Below are 19625 nucleotides of genomic sequence, written 5' to 3' on the forward strand. Positions count from 1 at the left end.
TCATCTGCCTCTGGTTGTGCCTCTTGAGCAACAAGAACATCTGCAGAAGCTTTTCTTTCGCAATAGTTTTCGGGTTTTTAACATTTAGAGTATGTTGATCACTTTTGTTTGTGTGTATTTAATGTGCTTCTTGCATGGGGGCTAAATTCACCATGAAGGAAATGGGGGACAAATACATGGTAGTTAGTGGGGTTACGGTAGAGATGAATTTGACCCTCAGCTTGTTTACTATGAGTCCTGGAGCCATAAGTCTTCTGTTTATCCAAAGCATGGGTGTAGCAGAGGCAATGCAAGTTTCCCATATTGCTCTTCTACTGGATTTCAGCTCTGGTTTAGAGGAACACCCTGCACTGTGAGCTGAGAGAGTATTTCAGTCTCCATGCTCTTTTATGGTTGGCCTCTCTGCTGAGGCTGACAACACAGTGTCAGTTAATGCTAACTGTGATGATGGTGGCTTTGTAACATGGACCCTCATCCACTGGAAACAAAAGTTAGAGCACTAAACTCATTTGTCGTGGGGCATCAAAAAGCCATCACATGGCAAGAACTTTGAGTCTTTTCTGACTTGTATGGGATTCTAACTGTAAGCCTAGAGACGAAAGGCTAAGGGAACATCGATCCCAGTCCCTTCAGGCATGAAGCACCTCAACACCTTTGGCCCAGTGAATCCTCCTTCCATTTCCTGTAGTTTCAGATGGGGGCAGGGGAGAGAATCTGAACTCATTACTGATCTTTATTTTATTGTAATTTGGAAGAATATTTGCAACAAATATGTTTTAATTTTAATATTTGGACTGAAATATGAATTTCACTCTCTGCCAGTTGAAATATTTCAACTAGTGGAAAGAATCTATTTTGTAGTAATCTAAACACATTACAATAATAATGTATTTGATTTTAATTTTACTGGCCATGCTGACATGAGCTCAAGAGCTGCCTGGTTATCCTTTTATGGAGGGTATGTTCTAATCTGTATTTGAATAAAGACTTTTTATTTTTCTTTTAGTAATGGATAATGGTTAGGGTGGAGAGATTTCTAGCACAGCCATTTGCTATCAAGCTTTAGCATATATCTGATAGTGGAAAAACAAAATAGTCTAACAGAACTGGAGGTGGGGGGAGGGAAATGAGCAGCCAGTTTTTCGTTCCAGCAGACTCAACTAGCAGAAGAGAAAGATCTGGGGCTCATTGCCAGAGAAACATTTCTGAGTGTAAACATTTGAAGGCATCTTTAGAATGTCCTTATCATAGGAAGCCCCAAAGTTTTTGTACTCTGGAAGTTTTCAAGTCAGCAGCAGCTTGGCAAGCAACTATGGCAAAGAGACTTTTTAATGTGGATTTTTAGTACAAAGAAAACTAAAACCAAGCTGACCAGAAAGACTGGAATTTCAGCTCTCTCTCGCCCCCTCATAGGATTTCTCTCTTTCTCTTTCTGCAAGCCCTTTAAATCAGAGATTACTGGGTCAGTGACTTTCATTATCCCTCTTATACCAGTATCCTCTTGTCTTCAAGCTCCTGAAGGAATTTTGCTACCTGTAAGTACCGTCTCTGTGTCCTCCCTCTCCTATTGAATATATTGTTGTATGAATTGAATGCCGTGGAGTTTATGCTTGTAGTATTAGTTAGTGCCTTTACTGAATGTTGCAACAAGGCATACAGACAATATTTACAGTATTCAGGATGAAAGATTCATTCTAATTTAAGATGGAAAAGAGGCATTACCTTTAAAGATTAGAAGCAAAAGATTCCAAGTGAATCATATTATCTTGAAATGCATTTTTTTTACTAATTGATATGTATTTCTAAACTGTCTTTATTCCACCACCAGTACATTAATAAAGCTTTATAATTTTATAATTTGTTACTTCCCTCTTAAACCTTAAGGGTTTGAATGTGTTGTTTAGCAAGGTTTCTTTGAATTTTTTTTAAGTGAAACACAGTAAAAGAGAGAGAGAGGTGGTACCAAAACCTGAACAAGCTTTTAATATTAATAGAAGTCAGAGTAAAACCCTTCAGATAAATATATTTGCTTTAGCTGGGAGACTATGGGCTTTTAAAGCATATTTTAAGGATATATTTTATCTTGCAGTAGAAATATGAGTTAAGTTTTTTTAACATTTTTTTTGGTTTGTATTCATATAGCTATCTTCTCTTGACTTGAATTCTACAGACATTGATTTGTAATATTTTAAGGAAGTGCTTTGCTCTGCTCTTTCTTTGAACAAAACTAATCTCCAAAATGCAACTTTCTTGTGTCTTGTTCAACTTCATTCCATGTTGTGTTGAGATGCACTAATAAGCCAAGCTGCTGCTGCTAATTACACAGTACATCCTGAAAGGAGTATTCAAAAAATGTTTTGGTATTTATGATCTGGGGAGTCTATTAACTGAGCCAATGCTGCATAATTTGCTAGGTGCAATGGGCAAAATGCGTCTCCAGTGCTACCATGTATCTAATATGTCCATATGAAGCACTGGCATTTGACTGGGCTCTACTGCTGCTGCAGCTGTGCTTAAGTAGTGAAAGAGCTCATGGCCTAAATTCACTTGTCCTCTTTCTTCTCTCTCTTATTCTAACAGTGTCCACTAATGTCCATTGTAGTTAAGGGTCTGTCAGCATTTCCATTATGATCTTTCCCTAACATTTTTAAGAGTTTATGATAGGGATGTTTTCACTCAGTACTCAAACATAGAATAAAAGCCTCTGCTCTAAATTCTTCTTGTGATCTTAAGTAAAACCCTGTTTAGAAGTTAATTGAGTGCTCTGTGATTTAATACCAACTATATGAAGAAGTTGGTGGCTGCATGATCTCCACATGAAGACTGTAAAGCTGTTTAATTACTTCCCTCCCCTGCCTATGCAAAAATAGCAACCCCTCTCTTAAGGATAAAATGTAATACAAGTAGCTTAGAAACCGATTACGTTCTTGTATGGGTGAATTTCTGCCGGAATAGGGGAGATATTTTTGATGTTTAGGGAACTTTCCCAGATATGAATTCCCCACACTATTATCCCCATTAGCTGTCTATAGTGTACGGAATGACAGTATGCTGAGGATATACAGTGTTGTGGAGACTTGGTTTGGATTTTAATCCTATATTGGAGGCCTTTCAGCTTTGAGACTTTTTTTTCTACTGTGGGGATTTCTGTTCTATGCAGAAATAGGCAACTAATGCAGCAAAAAGTATCCATGGATATGAACTGAGGCGTATTCATTTAAAAATAACTTGTGTTCATTAATATGTTGTATTCACTTTCTGCAGCAATTTGTGCGATCCAGTTTAATAGTACACATGTTCACAGTAAGTGAATTTCAGCATTTACACCAGATGTGAGCTCATCCAGTGAGGGGAAAAGAAACATTTGATCTGACCAGTCACATCTAAGCAATACATTTTAAATTGTCGTTTAAAGTAGTCATGACCAAATGGTCATTATTAGTTGAATAATGAATAAACTAGAAGAAGTTGTGCTCTGCTTGTGGATATCCCGTGAGCAGAAAGAGAAGTTAAATTGTTCACTGAGAATTATTCACTCAGCTCTAATTACCATGATCAGTGATTCTGCAATAGCCTAATTTGCACAAGGATAACCTTCTCTCCTATATATGGTTGTCTGTGGAACCAGTTATTGTAGGTAGGTGGTCTGTGCAGAACTGGATGGCAGCAGCTCCTTCACAATTTGTAACATGAGATCCTTTGAACAATTCATCTGCCTTTTATGCACCTAGGTGAAAAACCTGACTAGGCATAATGAAATGTTTTATTTTGTCTATAGCTGCCATTATTGTGATGCCTGCAGCAGCATTTCAAATGGCTTTAAAAGCTGGCTGTGAAAATAAACTGCAGCTGTGTTCCATCTGAATTTCATATAAAAGTATTCCCCAGCTGCCTAGAGCCATCGTATGAATACATGAAGTTGGCATAGTGGAGATGCACTATGCAAACATCTTGAATTGTGAAGAAATTTATTTATATACAGTATATAAAAGATAGATGCATCATTCTTTAGCAATGTATTACACTTTTTTGTTCCCAAATTACCACATTTACCAACCTGGAAAAATTCTGATGAGAGACACCTTCCAAAAAAATCAGCTTTAGAATGCTTGGGTGTTAACAGTAGTGAGTATCCTGTAAAGGGAGGCAGTGTTGTCTAGTGGTTTGAGCAGGAAGTGAGCAAACCTGGGCTCTATTCCTGACTTTCCTTCTGACTTACTGTGTGACCTTCAAGCAAATAACTGCTCTGTGCTTCATTTTCTTCCACTCATGGAGTAGGAATAACAACACTTTAAGTTTCTTTGCAAGCAATCTGAGGTTCTCAAATGAAAGATGACGTATAGATGCATAGTATCGTTGTTAATAATTGCAAATTCTGATTGACCTACAGAAGTGAATGCATTATTTTAAACAATTATTTAGTCTCTCATATCAGAATTACTTGCTTGAAGGTCACACAGTAAGCACACAGCATGATTGTAAAAACCCAGAGAGCCAAGTACCCCTCCCTCTTCATAAGAATTGCCAGCTTAGCACAAAAGGAAGTGAGGGATCACACGTGCTCCAGGATTTCATAATCCTTTAGCATGTTGAAAGGAAGTTAAAGGAAGTTCCAGACTGTCACTTAGTTCTAAAACAGGGATACCAGCAAGACCAGTGGAGGAGCTACTTGCTTTTGTCACCAAAAGTGAGGCATGGCTCACTCCCTGATGATGGGACCCAGAATAAGGCAAAATGAAGTCCCTACCCCATTTTCCCCCAGTTTTCTTTCACCTCTCACAAGAGGACCTATAATTACATACAAGATATAGCTGGGGAGGGAGTAGTTAGGGGGAGGTTTTAACTGATTTTCAAATTTTCCAACAAGTTTGGTGGGTGATCAGGAAATGGGCAAAGATTTGGAAAGATTCCTATTTCTCCCAAACTGATTTGCCCATCCCTGCAAATGACCTTCCACAATAACATTATGCTCCCATTTGAGGGCAGAGGAATTCAGTCAGTGTATAATTCCACACAGATTAAAAAGGATGAAGGGAGAATACTGTGGAAAGTAATATTTTACCAGTGACACCAATCAAATTCTACCAGAAGCTGGAATATATAGTTTCCTTCAGACAGCTGTAAAGAAGATAAAGCTATATATTTGTGTATGGTATTCACATTAAGGGGCCCTTGATTCCTAACGAATATATGTAACATGGGGGTATGAATGTTCAGAGAATGTTGCTTTCTATATGTGTAATGATTCTGAAAAACCAGCCGGGGAACCTGTGTAAGAAAAGAGACCCAGTAAAACGGATTCATCTTTACATTCCCAACTTCTTGTGGGTAAGCTGTTTCTCTGAGGTTAAATGAAAAGAGGACAGAAACCTCCCAGTTACCTTCTTGTGGAAAATATTTACAGTATCCATGCCGTGCAATCCAGCAGTTAGAAATTAATTGTAGGGAGTCAAATGCATTAAAACACAAGAGTTGATTTTAATTGTTGGTCTCTCCACTTATCTTCTGGATAATTTTCTTTTTAACAATGCAGCCTCTATGTCTAAGTTTTAAAACTCTCTAACAGTGAACAAATATGATGTAACACTTTAAAGAGAAATAATGCGCTAAAAGGAGCTATGTGGAAGACACAGTTTTGAGAGGAGGCAGCAATGGGTTTAACAAGCTTGTTAGTCTCAGTCAGAAACTATGACCTACTTAATCATAATGCCCTTTTAACAATGCACTGTTGACTGTACGGGATGCTGTGGTTTTTTTTAATTTTGTTTTGTTTTGTTTTTTTTAAGAGGGCTGTGTTGTTTAGATAAGTTTAAAGTATCTGTTCCTGATTTAGAGAACATTTTTTTCTTTCTATGTCTACCTTTTACAAAGTTCCAGGAGTTCTATTTGATGATGAAGGAATGGAGCACTGCTCTCTGAGGAAGAGTCCCATCCAGTCCTTGGAATCTCTTGTTGTAGTGGTAGAAATAAAAGGACTTTCAGGGCTTGTCTACACAGGGAAAAGCCCATAATAGCATATTGCTTAGTGGAATACTTATTGCTAAATACCTATTCTGTATTATATCCCTGTCTGGATGTTCTTATTCTGCCCTTGGTGTGCTTTGAGAGGTTTCGGTTAATCCACTTCTGAAGCAGACTAAGCACTTTTAGTGTAGAATAAAAGTGTCCATACACTTGTGGAATAGCTATTGAGCTTTACATTCACACATTAGCTATTTTGAAAAATCTTCCCCGTGAATTCCTCATTTAGACCAGCCATTAGGCTTCAACAAGGGACATTGAGATACGTACTGGAAAATACAGCCTTTCTTTCAAATTCTGTGATCCCTTCCTCTTTCCTTTCACTATTTCCCCATGCCCTCCTTTTCTATCTCTCTCCCCCGCCTCCCTCCATGCTGCATTCTGTTCTTCAGTTATATATATACTCTCCAGTATTGACAATGCTGCTTTCTTGGTAGAGCTGTCACCACAGACCCAGCAGGTTGTGGGTTTGAGTTCAGAAATGGGATTTAAGCTCGTGTGCTTATGACTGACATTACAGTGCAATAATACAAGGCTCAGCTATGCTTCAAATACATTAAGTCCAAGTTGTCCCCATTGCTATCTGGTGGCTGCACTGGGAGAGCTTTAAAGATCCTATGATGCTATGTATAACTTTAGTGTTCAGACCAATGTTCCTTCTCTTGAACAGTCTAATGTTTTAGGCTTGTGCGACCTATTGCTGACTACAAAACAGTTGTGGTAATATACTGAGAACAATCAAGTCTGAAAATTAGTGACTTGAGAAGAATTAATGCTGTCTGACAATTTCCCAATAAAAAATAAACTCAGGATACATTTTTAAACACTCCACAGTGGAGATCCTTGACAAAGTTCCTGTTGCTTTAGAAAAGCAATTATTATTTGTAGTTGGATGTCCTCAGTCACTGCTAGGATCAGGGAATTCCGCAAACAATGAAGCAACCATATCTGTGTTTATCTTAGGGAAAATGGCAAGTTCTTAAGGGCAGCTGCTGTACATCTAACTTCATTAAACACATGAAGAGTGTGAGAGAGACTTTAATTGAAATGGGTTTGCCTCCCCCTAGGACTACACACTGTAAAACAAACAAATCCAAATAAGTACAGTAGAGTATAATTGGCAATATGCCTTGGGAGAGGCCCAGAACCGAGCTATTATGGAAAGCAAATTCAGTTTCATCCTCAAATAGTGTAGCTTTGCCTGATGCACAATTTTTTCAGGAGACATTTTCATGGTGTTATGTCAGGGTATGATATTCAGTAAATTGAGTAATTTAACAAACATAAAACAAGTTAAGTGTGGATGAAACAGGGAATCATTGGCATTTTTGGTGTTGCCTGTCTGTTGTCATAACCCAGCCTTGTACTGATAAACTGTAGTGCAAAAAGGGCAGATCCTTTCCAGCTCTAGGTTCTGTAATCTAGGTCAGAGTGGCAGTGGAGGGATATACAAGGAAGACCTGGATATATTGGATACAGTTTTCTGTCTTAGGGCTGTTTTCGCTGATTGAGAAAGAAGATTGCTATGAAATAATAATTAAAGCCCCATGCACTGAAATACTTATTGTCCTTTGATTTTTAGCTATGTCAAGTAACGTGCAGGAGTTACATACACAGATAAGGGCTATTTGAAAAAGGGGGAAAAAGAGGGGTATTGTTCTCTAGCATTACAAAATGCAATGAAAAAACTATGCCAAGTATCTGGTTTCTGTATGGCCTCTAATCTGTGTTTTGTGGTGAATGGGACTAGAACATTAAACAACAACTGGCCAGAACCGAGCTTGTGTTAATTGCATGGTCTAAGGTGACAGCTACATAATTTAGAAGATCAGAGTCCCTGCCTTTGCCCCTGGCTAAGTTTTAACTAGAGTAATAATCTTTTTCTTTCCTAAAGGAATTTTAGGATTTATTTTGTTTTTTAAATTTCTTTGTTTTTTCTAATGTGTTTTTTTCTACTTTCTTTCTTAATATTGTTCATTACAGATAAACTGAACCTAATTTCACTCTCTACCCACTCTTCCTCTCCCTTTAAAAAATACAATTGCTAAGTGAAAAGTCCCAAGCCTGATCCAACAGCGCAGATCTTATGGCGTGATCCAACATCCACTGATTTCAGTCTTCGGCAATTAAAGTTCTTTTATAGGATATTTTGTATTGTAATTGGGAGCCATTGGGCCTGTTTCTGATGTTACTTATGATGGGTTTTATACCAGTATAAATCCACTGAAGTCAATGGAGTTAGTCCTGATTTACATCAGGTTAACTGTGATTAGAATCAGGCCCATAGAATGCACAAAGTTTTCTGTACCCTTCACAAGGCCTAAATAAGAAAGATCATGCAGGAATATTTCCTACAGATTCTTTTAAATTGCATATTGGTTATTTAAAGACTGTCTTAAATCCACAATCAAATAGCAGGATTTAAGGCATTTTGGGGCCAAATTCTTCCCTTAGAACAGGTGCTCAGCTCCTGTAGTCTTCAGTGAGAGTTGAACAGGTGTATCTCAGGGAAAGATTGAGCCTTATTAAGTTTCCATAACATACAAGTTTGGAAGGATACTATGATATTTCAGATATGCTTTTGTAGTGCCTGGAATGTATATTTCTAGCGAAGCAATACCTGGTAGCATTTAAGAATGGCACAATTTTTTAGGAGCAGACTGTTTCAAAATAATGTTTGGGCTCCTGTTGATTGGAGACAAGGCATCTTGCTTTTATGATGATTTTATGCACTGATTGCTCAAATGACTTGCAGTAATAATTCCCAGATTTAAAACTGGCCTAATTCTGAACAGAGAATATCAAGCTCAAGGCTCTCACATTAATATCTTTCATTTTCATGCTTCTGTATAATGGAAAAGGATCCTTTATGTCCTTTAATTTTGCAGCCACAGCGTAAGTGTCTGAAAAAAAACTAAGTTAGTGTTCTTAAAGACTTAAAGAGACAGCACTGTAATGAACAAAAGGAAGACAATGGCAGAAACATCTGGAGTGTATGTGTGCACTGATATAAGAGCAGTGCCTGTGTAACCCACACATCTTCTGAGTATGGTGCTGTGTCCCATCTAGTGGCACTGAGACCATCTAGAGAGAGAGATAAAATGAGTCTGCTCTACAGCCTTAGCTAACAGCCAGTTGGCTTTTAGCTCATGTGGTAGACGCTCATGCACTAAGCTCCTCAGGTTCAATCCCACCCACCGACAGTTGGGGTCTGTCAGTATTACACCTGCAGGCACAGTTGGTTAAAAGAAGTGCATGACAGACAGTGACAACATCATCCAGCATTTCAAAGAGAAGAAGCCTCCTATCCCATACTCCCTCCACACACTCTGCCTCTCACCCTCCCATAAAAAAGCCAAGTTCTTCACTCATATTTTCCAGGGGTAATGGGCAAAAACTGCCTAATTCTGATTAGCCCTCTTCCTACACACACACACACACACACACACACCCCTTATGTTTGACACAGGGCAACTAATTCTGCATGGGAACACATAAGAACAGCCATACTGGGTCAGACCAAAAATCCATCTAGCCCAGTATCCTGTCATCTGACAGTGGCCAATGCCTGGTGCTTCAGAGGGAATGAACAGAACAGATAACTAGCAAGTGATCCATGCCCTGTTGCCCATTCATAGCTTCTGGCAGATTTACCTGTGCCATTGCCCTGAGTTTATGGAACAGTGTCCAAGAGCACAGAAAATAGATCAGCTCACTCTCAGTTAGAGTTAAGAAATACACGTAAGTATGATGTGGGTGAAAGCAGCATTATGACCCAGACTCTGGAAAAGGATCCTTTATGTCCTTTCATTTTGCAGCCACAGTGTAAGTGTCTGAAAAAAACAAAGTTAGTGTTCTTAAAGACTTAAAGAGACAGCATTGTAATGAACAAAAGGAAGACAATGGCAGGAACATCTGGAGTGTATATATGCACTGATACAAGAGCAGTGCCTGTGTAACCTCTTGTCTGGAGATACGGTAGGACTTTCCACTTTTGCAGGCACACAGGCAGCACATAAAGTAAACAATAATGTTTCCAAACTATATCCGTTTTTAACTAATTCTCATAGTGCAGTCACACTGCCTAGGTTCTGATTCCATCATGTCTTGCAAGCTAAATAGTGTTGGGTTCTGTTAATAATACTTCAGGGGACACATCTATCAGTTCATCCCTGTATCTGATTGTATCTTCTCTGTGGATTAAAAGAAAAGTTTTCAGTGTGAACCAATTACCCTGTTCGGTGTTGGGGAGCGCTGAATTACTGGAGATGCCATCAGTTGGGACAGATGTAAACCTGAGGGACTGACCCTTTGCAGTCATTGATAAAGTGTTACAGAATAGTTAATCACTTGGATCGATGGGTCTTCAGCTGTCATTAAGACACTGCCGATCACAACATGTCTGCCATTCTTCTCGCATTCTTGCCTTTCTTCTCCACGTTCATCCGAAATGTTTAACAATGTCATCTTCCTATCTTCTTGGAGGCCGACCAGGTGGTCTTTTCTGTTCTCGCAGGTACCACTCAGTAGGTCCACCTATTGTCCGTGAACTGTGCTATGTGGCCCACCCATCATATCTGATTATATCTGCTTTCCATGACAATATCTTTCACATCACTGCGTTCTCTAATCATTTCATTTGGGATACGATCCAGAAGGGAAATTTCCAAAATAGCTTGTTCCATTGCCCTTTCAGCTACCAACAACCTCTGTTCTTCTCTCTTCATCAGTGCCCACGTTTCACTGCCATACAGCATAGCTGGCAGCACTGTTGAATTGAAGATATTTGTACGTGTGGTGTTGTTGATTTTTCTTTTGAGGATGTCCTGGATGGAATTAAATGCACACCATCCTGCCCGAATCCTTCACGAGAGTTCTCTGTTCATATCTTGGCGCATATTAACTTCTTGGCCCAAATATATGTACTGTTCCACTTCTTCAATTTCTTTTCCTGTTACCATTATTTAGGCTTTTCATAAGACGTCTGATCGCATATATATATTTTTTGCAATGGTTCATTTTCAGACTGACCTGACTGCTTTTCTTGTCAAGTCTTCATAGCATGCTCTGCAGTTGGTTGGTGCTTTTGGCAATTAGTACGATGTCGTCCGCGAATCTGAGATGAGATAATTGTTCTCCGTTTATGTTGATACCACTCATCCAATTGATCTTGTTCATAATCATTTCAAGGTAGGCAGTAAATAGTTTCAGTGAAATCGTATCTCCTTGCTTTACACCTTTCTCGATTGGGATGAGGAGGGGAGTTTCGAGGAGAGTCATGTCTGTTGTACATCCACTATTCGCTTCCTTCAAAAAACTGATGTACTGCGTGTTAATGCCCTGCTCTGCAAGCGACTAATATTGTGTTGAACTCGATGCTATCGAAGGCCTTTTCATAGTCGACAAAAGCAATGCACAGTGGGAGTTTGTATTCCTTTGCTCTTTCTAGGAGTTGGCTGAAGGTAAATATATGGTGGATCACGCTGAAATTTCTTTGAAACCCTGCCTGCTCTCTTGGCTGTTGTTCATCCAGACTCTGCGAGAGTTGGTTTGTTATCACTTTTGTAAACAGTTTATAGATATGAGAGAGCAGGCATATACGGCAATAGTTCTTAAGATTTTCTCGATCCATCTTGCTGTACAAGAAGGGGGAATTTGACCCCTTCCAGCTGGATGGTATTTTTCCTTCTTCGAGATATCGACTGAATCTTAAAGTGAGGGCCTTCCAAAGTTTTTTGCCTCCTGCCAAAATAATTTCTGACATTATTCCATCTTTGCCTGGAGCTTTTCCCTTCTTCATCTGGTGTAGTGTGCTTCGGACTTCGCTGATGATTAATGGAGGGATAGGTAATGTTCTAGTCAAACCCAAATATCAGTAGTCATGCTCTTCCTACCTAAACACCCTCTGTGTCTTAAGAAATTGGCAGCTTATCTGTAACTGGGCAAAGGTTTAGAAGGTGAGAAGCAGTCCCAGTTCTATAGTAGCTGTGCCTCATTCATTCTGCATTGGCTTGCATAAATTAAACATTCTGTCTTTTGGCAGTCAATGCACAGCTTTAAATATTGCAGCGTGGCAGCACTTGTGAATGGACAAAGTGCGGTAGGAAAGGTCATGCTAGAGCTGGCATTATCTCTTCAACTCCCTCTGCAGACTACTGTCTACAGCCTAGAAGTTTCTCCTCAAGACTGAAGCCAGGGAATTATCTCATTCCACTCCTTGACCTACCCCTCCAATTGCCAATGTCCTCTAGCAAGGAGAGAATATGGCAATAGGGAAGATCCCTAATAGTCTCAACTATAGGTATGTTTAATTGCCATTTAAAGACTGGGATGAGGTGTCATTCTAAGGATACCAGGATTACAGCTGATATACTCTAATAATTGGCACTGCAAGATACATGCCAAACTTCATCAGGTACCCAGATTAAATTATTAGCAATGTCCATTACCCATCTGTGTAGGGTAATTTAATGCCTAATCCTGCAGCCCCTTACTCAGGTGAGTTATCCCATTAAGGGTTTGAATGACTGGGCTCCTGGGCTTTAATTTCTTAGCTGTGGAGACTGTCTCCTTTTATTTTTCCATAAAGCACATGTACAATTCTGATTAGTAAATAAATTGAAACTCCAAAAGATCTCCAGGTGGATTAAGTAGCTGCTTAAATAAACTTCAAGTAAGTATATTTGGAGGGTTTTTTCCTTCAGAACAAGTTACAAATATACATAGTTATGAACAGAGATAATATATTTCTATTCATGTCCTGAATAATTGCACTTATTATGGTGAAAGCAGCAAAGAGTCCTGTGGCACCTTATAGACTAACAGACGTTTTGGAGCATGAGCTTTCGTGGGTGAATACCCACTTTGTCACATGCATCTGACAAAGTGGGTATTCACCCACGAAAGCTCATGCTCCAAAACGTCTGTTAGTCTATAAGGTGCCACAGGACTCTTTGCTGCTTTTACAGATCCAGACTAACACGGCTACCCCTCTGGTACTTATTATGGTGATTTATTTTTGTCCTGGGTTGCCCTTGTTTGTATGTGATAGGAAATGCTGATTTGGAAACACCATGTGTAGGAACTGCAGATGGGAACTCAGGAAGTGAAACACACCATCTACAATGTTAGCTGGCTACCCGGGATTAAATAAAATGTTATATGGATTTTTTTCTTGAAGAGAAAAGAAAATGTATTTTACAACATATAAACAGATCAGGAACTTGAGTGTGAATCAAAGGACTTTGCCCCACTTTCCTTCCTATAATTCAAGACATCCCAGAGCTTTCAAAGGAAATGTTTGTTTCAGCTGTCATCTAGGTGGGTGGTATGAGGAGTTGTGTCTACCTGCCTCTGTTATGGGTGAAAAGGAAACTAGTAGTGTAGATTATTGCATCCATAGTTTTAACAGAGTAACTTGCTCATTCACTGTGATCATTCATAAAACTTCACTGCATGTATTTCAGGTTGGATTTTATATTCTGTAAGTCAGGCGGGCCAGAATATATTACTGCAATGTGCTTTTGGTTTTGATCTTTCTCGGAGTTAAGTATTAGTTCACATTTGTAAAATCTGTTGCCAAAGTTTTGAAGATATTTTTCATGAAACTGTTAATCCTCTAATGATATATCGTGAAGAAAACCCTTCTAAGAAAAGGAAGACACTTGATTGACTTGCACTTATTGGGACATAAGGATAGAAAAAAGGTAGAGTCATATGCCAAGCCATTTTCAGTGCCAGTATATAAAAGCTTGACCTTGTCATTCTTAATATACAGCACCGTTGAAATGCAGACTATTTTAAAATACTTTGCAACAACATAAGTCAATTGTTCTCTAATCAGCTCAGCAAATTACTCACCTTCTTGGAGTCAAAATCCAGACCAACTGTGAGTGAGTACAATTCTAGGGAAGTTAGTGGAGCTGTACTTACACTGGGTCTGAATTTGATGTTTTCTTATAACGCCTTTTTAAATCCAAAAAGATGCCAACATACTTTATAAATTAATGCTGTAACAAATCTTTGCCAACCAATTGTCAAAATTATCAAATGTTGGATACCAGAGTCACTTGGAATGTCACATCAATAGCAGACATAGGATCATAGTAGGATCCTCCTAATATGAAAGCACAGAACTCCATCTCTTGAACTAAAGAAGTAGTTCCATGAATTGCTAGCTATATAGGGCCTATGACACACAGCTGAGCTGTCTGATTCCATCCAGTTAACTAATTACTGACGAAGTACCTACCGCGCCACTGATTGGACTCGTCAGGCAAAAACTGCAGAGCACACTGGATGCAATGTTTGAAGTACACTATGAGGAGGAGGCTCATCAGCTCATTAGCTGTTATCATGGGTCTCACTGTTATGTGGTGAGATGACGTTGAACCATATTGTGGTGATGGGACACAGCAGAGAAGAAATATATTTGGAATCTGTTTCTGTCCCCAGGCAGGTCCACAGCCAGTCACATGTTTGTATACAAACGTACCTTTGTATGGGTTATGGAGGTGGGTAGGGGCATACCCTTGGTGCTTCCTACCCACATTCTTATTCAGACTTGACCAGGTTGGAGAATTTATGGGGTTGGAATACAAAATGGGGAAGGGGTAGAAGGGTCTGATACTATATTTATCACTCAGAGGATTTTAAGGCACTTCAAAAGATAGATGGGAGTTTGTATAAAATCTATTTCCTATTGTTCATCAGTCTGTTCTCCAAGAAAGTAGAAGTGGCTGCTGGTGATGTGACTGGTATATTTTGTCCAGGCATTTAGTGGGGGTGACTGTTGATTTGTTTAAGTTAGTTTTCAAGCTGGACAGCCTCCCTAAAAAGCAGATCTCATACCTGAGAGAGAGTTTTGAGGAGAGGCGAAGTGAATAAGCCGGTTGATAGCCAAGAGTGAAAGCTTAAGTTCATGGCTGGCACTTTTAACGTCTTCAGTAAATGAAGATGATCAAAGGGCAATGGGTAGGGACTCAGTGACCAATGCACACAGTTATGGGACTAATGAAAAACTCTAACTGTCCCTCTTGCAAGTTTAAACTCTGGTTGTACGTTCTTAGCCAGTTCTGTCATAATTGGATTTTGCAGAAATAGTCTGATCCATGCATATAATTTAAGACCCAAACTAAGAGCTTCTAGGGTTGCAAATATACATTAAAACAAACAATCAAAACCCCACCACCCTTGAAACAGTCAAATGTCTTCTCCGAGTTGAGGTTTAGAGGGCCCAATTACTTAATCATGTGCCTAACATTCAGAATGTGAGTTGTTCCACTGAGGTCACATGCTTCAAGCTAGGCACATGCTTAAGTGTCTTGTTAATGAGGCTAAAGTGAGTGGTTCAGTCTTGTGGTATTGTAGGAAGTAAATAATGCTTAACAATTTCCTACAACTACTGTTGGCTTCTCAATAAAATATAAAGCCAGACTGATCAGTCTACTGGGAAACACTTTAGCAAGGACTTAACTGTTGACATTAAGGAAGGAATTGAGGCAATGAGAGGTCCACAGTACTGGATTTTTATCATTTTGGTGGCAGTACAATTTTCATTACTTTGGACATTCTGCATAAATAGAGAGTGAGAGTATTAGAAATTTCTCATAGAAACAAGGAATCTCTGTCAGAACCTGTAGCTTTACCACCATGGAGATGTTTAAGAACTTATCAGATTTAATTAAAATACAGTCATTCTCTAAACTTTGTGAAACATCTTTGATTAGTTTGGGAAATTTTAACTTCTGCTTTCAGGTGTTAAGGAAAAGAGGGTCAACTAAGCACCTAGCTAGATAGATGGACTTTTTGACATTAGAAAGACTGTTTTTTCCTGAGAAGAGTATGGCTGCTTTTTAAAAAAGGTCTTTCATTTATAAATGTGTCATTCAAAGAACCACAGGCAAAATAAACTTACTGGTACTCAGTTTATCCACCTCAGAAGGATGAAGACTAACTAAGAGCTTTAAGAGACATCAAGTAATTTTTATTTCCTATTGTTTGTTTTCACAGACATATTTGAAAAGAATTCATTTTCCCTGTAGATATTTCCCTTTTCCATTGATAAATTGATTGCATCAGCCCCTTCTCAGTTTTGACAGGCACAGCAACAACAATTTTAATGTTGTAGTACAACATCATGCCCTATACTTATGTTCATGCTCCAGTTAACCTGCTACGGCAGAGCCAGTGGAGGGAGAATAAAGCATTGGGTCTTGGTAGAGTCTATTAAATTGGAGGCTAGTGATTTTTTTTCAACATACCATTGCAATGCAGTAGTAGATTAAATAAACAGGCAGCTGCTCCCCCCTGCATTCAGATATATTGAATCTGGAGAACTATTTCTATCTCCATTTGGAACCTACTTAGCTATTGTCTTGTTACACCAGTCAGAGTAGACTCCAGTTCAGTCTTTCATAACTGTGTTGGTGTCGCAGTGCTAACAGTAGTAAAGAGTAGTTGTATATAGGATTTTATACATACTCCAGATTTAGTGTATGTTCACTTCAAGTCAGCGGGAACAACTTGGAATTCATAAAAGGAGCAGATCTGTTGAGTGAGATGGTGCCATTTTTAAGAAGTCCATTTTTTGACACGAACTGCAATTGTGGGACTGATGAAAGATCTCTTTGCCTGTCTTTTCAATAGATGCTCACTGCTTCATGCCATTTTTTCCCTCTCTCTTTTGCAGGATTAGCAGACATTTAAAGCACTCTGAAAGCACATCCATCATTTTGGTCACGATTGATCAAAGGGATTTATTAAAATCTAAGAACACTTTGAAAGGCGCTCTTGTCCAAACTCCAATCACAAGGACACATCTTAACAGAAAACATACAGTACATTATTGCCTGTGACTAAAGTTGTTCGCCTTGATTATATGATGTAACTCTGCTGGAGAACGAAGAGAAGACCTCTTTTGTTTAGGATTTTTACTAGTTAAAGGGAACTGGATTTCCCTAATAATATGAAGCCTTTTGAGAATAGCTGTTTGTTTCCACTGCTCGCCATTATCCTGAGATGTGTCTGCTCCTCCTTCATCAGTGTCAACCTTGGGGTGAAAGTGATGAAGGGCCAGTCTGTCTTCCTGACAGAAGATGACCTGCAGTTTTCCATCCCCAGAGAGAAAGATGCTTGCAAAGTGGAAGTTGTGATTAATGAGCCAATAACACAGAGGGTTGGGAAACTAACTCCGCAGGTATGTGGGATCAGAATTTTACTGCACTGTTGTCTCTTTGGTAGTGTGTGTATGTGCGTGTGTCTTAAAGGACGTGAAATGCTTTTATTGTAAGGAACAGTCATCTGAAAGGGTGGGGTAGTCATTAACAGGCATAGTAATACACTGCCTTTGTGAGTGAGATTTAATTTTTTATTAAAAATAGCTGGTTGGATGAGAATTATATCTCTAGTGCTGAAAACATTTTGTCATGAATACAGTAACACCTGCACATGAAGGTGGAGGTGAGCAGTATCTGGTTTCCACTTTGCTGAACTAAATCAGCAGCTCTTACAAAACTTTCTGTTAGGAGCCAGTGTGTAGTCTACCAGCTGCTTGTTTGTGTTTAGTGAGGGTAACCAGTGTCCCTAGGGAGATGCAGAGAAGGCTAAAACTCTTTACATTTTAGTCACACAGTCACTACATTGGGAGCAATTAAAAAGTAATCATCATGTACATTAAGCACATTGCATATAGTGTTACTTTTTCTGCTTCTCAATGACCAGATTACTAACAGATGGGAAATATATAAAAGGATTTTGTTTTCTTTTTTAATGTCTAATATGTAGCAACTTCATGTACCACTTTTCATCTAATCTTTCTGGTAAATTCCATCATCTGAGTTTATTAGAAAGAAGCTATTGGTAGTAAAAAGAATGGACAAACTGGCACTGATAAAAGACGAATAGATGGAAAACAAACCATAATCAAACCTTATTTCCCTCCAAGATTTGAGAAGGTAGGGTTAACTTTAACATATGCAGTCTAATATATGTATAATCTTCTCCTTGCTTCCTGGTTTTGCAAGCAGAAGTATCAAACTACCCAGAGTAAATCTCTTTCTTGAAGTATCTGTGGGCTGGATAACAATTTTTTCACACCAGAGTTGCTTATCTAAACTGCACCAAAACTGTGAAAGTTACATTTTGCCTCTAAGAGCCTGTGCATGCACAGACTGTAAGGGCAAGGGGAGAAGTCTGGAGTAGTGGTGCTGCGGTATTACTCCTGTACGTGCTGCTCCCACTACACTTGGGTGACTCAAAGGAGTTGTAGAACTGGTTTAACTGTTCAGGGAGGATTCACCTGTGTGGAAAAATCCCTATGTGGTTCAGAGACCTTAAATTAGCTTTTACATGCCCCTCCTTCTGGACCCTCTGATGCTGGGGGCATGTGAAGGAGAAAAGAGGGGAGTGGCCAGGAGTTCTCTATGCCCGAGTGAAACCCCCAGGGCTGGAGTGGCTCCTTGAGAAACAGGCAGCTGGCTGAAAGTTAGAGAAGACCTAAAGATGTTGTAACTTACTTTGGGGGCTGCCTGAGTCCATTGGCTCCAGGGAGTAAAGGCAACATAATGCAACCCTGAGCTGAATTCCTACCCTGAGCCGTGCCAAGCACCAGATTGGAACCATGTCTCCAGGAGCACTGGGAACATGTATTCACCACAACCGTACTTCTTGGACACCTGGAAAACAGAGCCAGAAGCTGTCCTCTCACTCTCACCTCCTCCTCTTCCTTCAGTGGCCAGGGCCCTGCTCATAAGGCCTTCTGTTCTAGGGAGGTGGCAGGGGGCCCCCTGTTCTACCTTGGCTACTTGGAGGAGGCAACAAACAAAGCAAGGAGCCTGCCTCTCCAATCCCCCAGCATCCATAGGAGCTGGGAGGGCACCCTCTTGGACTGGTGAAGTGGCCCTCCTTATCAACAAGTGTCAGGGTGGCACTCTAGGATAGTAGCAGCACCAACAGGGCCTCCTGGGTCTAGTCTGGTGTGAAGGGGCCTGCTCTGCTTTGCTGTTGGGTTTGGAGCCACATAGCTTAATCCTTGACTCTAGTCTCTGTTGCTCTTCCTTTTGCTGGAGCCTGTCTGCAAACTCAGGCAGATGTCACTGCAACACTTCCACTCAGCTCATGTTTTCAATCTATTATTTGCAACCATTAGGGCTAGAAATTTTTTTTTAAATGAAAGCTTTTAATCTAATCACATGACTTTGGGAGGCAGAATCCTAGGCACTGGCCTCAAGTGTTAACCTAACCTGAATAAAGGTATTAAGCTAGCCCATGGCTGGTGCTGAGCATGCTCTGTCAACCAGGAAATGCTGCAGTCAGAAACTCTCTCTAGTCTGATATGGTTTATTGTCATTAAAGTGAATAATGTGCTAGGAATGTGTGACAATTTAATTATAAATTGTAATTGAAAAGCACTTGAAGTGGAAAAAATAAAGCTAGACAGTAATTAGGAAAAGATTTAGCTCTCCTTTGTTTTACTTAGGAAATTTATAGACAATTACAGTTGCCTGTTTGTATAAAAGGAAAACATATTAGGAAACATAAAACAGATGTTTCTTTTAGCAAAGCAGATTGTGCCTTTATTTTATAATCACTATCTATCAATGGTA

At 39.4% G+C, this 19625-nt stretch overlaps 1 protein-coding gene across 6 annotated transcripts in view; it reads left to right on the plus strand.

Moving 5' to 3' along the window:
* Positions 1–1330: 1330 nt before the first annotated feature.
* The window catches only part of FREM1 (FRAS1 related extracellular matrix 1), a 103158-nt gene continuing 84863 nt past the window's right edge, over positions 1331–19625 (plus strand). For all 6 annotated transcript variants that reach the window (XM_050942938.1, XM_050942941.1, XM_050942940.1 and 3 more), the window contains exons 1-2: positions 1331–1535; positions 16712–17218. In XM_050942938.1, coding sequence (XP_050798895.1) covers positions 16988–17218 — 231 coding nt within the window. In that variant the 5' untranslated portion in view covers positions 1331–1535; positions 16712–16987. The remainder of the gene's footprint in view (positions 1536–16711; positions 17219–19625) is intronic.

Source organism: Gopherus flavomarginatus, chromosome 3 (assembly GCF_025201925.1).
Source record: "Gopherus flavomarginatus isolate rGopFla2 chromosome 3, rGopFla2.mat.asm, whole genome shotgun sequence".
NCBI classification, from domain to species: domain Eukaryota; kingdom Metazoa; phylum Chordata; order Testudines; family Testudinidae; genus Gopherus; species Gopherus flavomarginatus.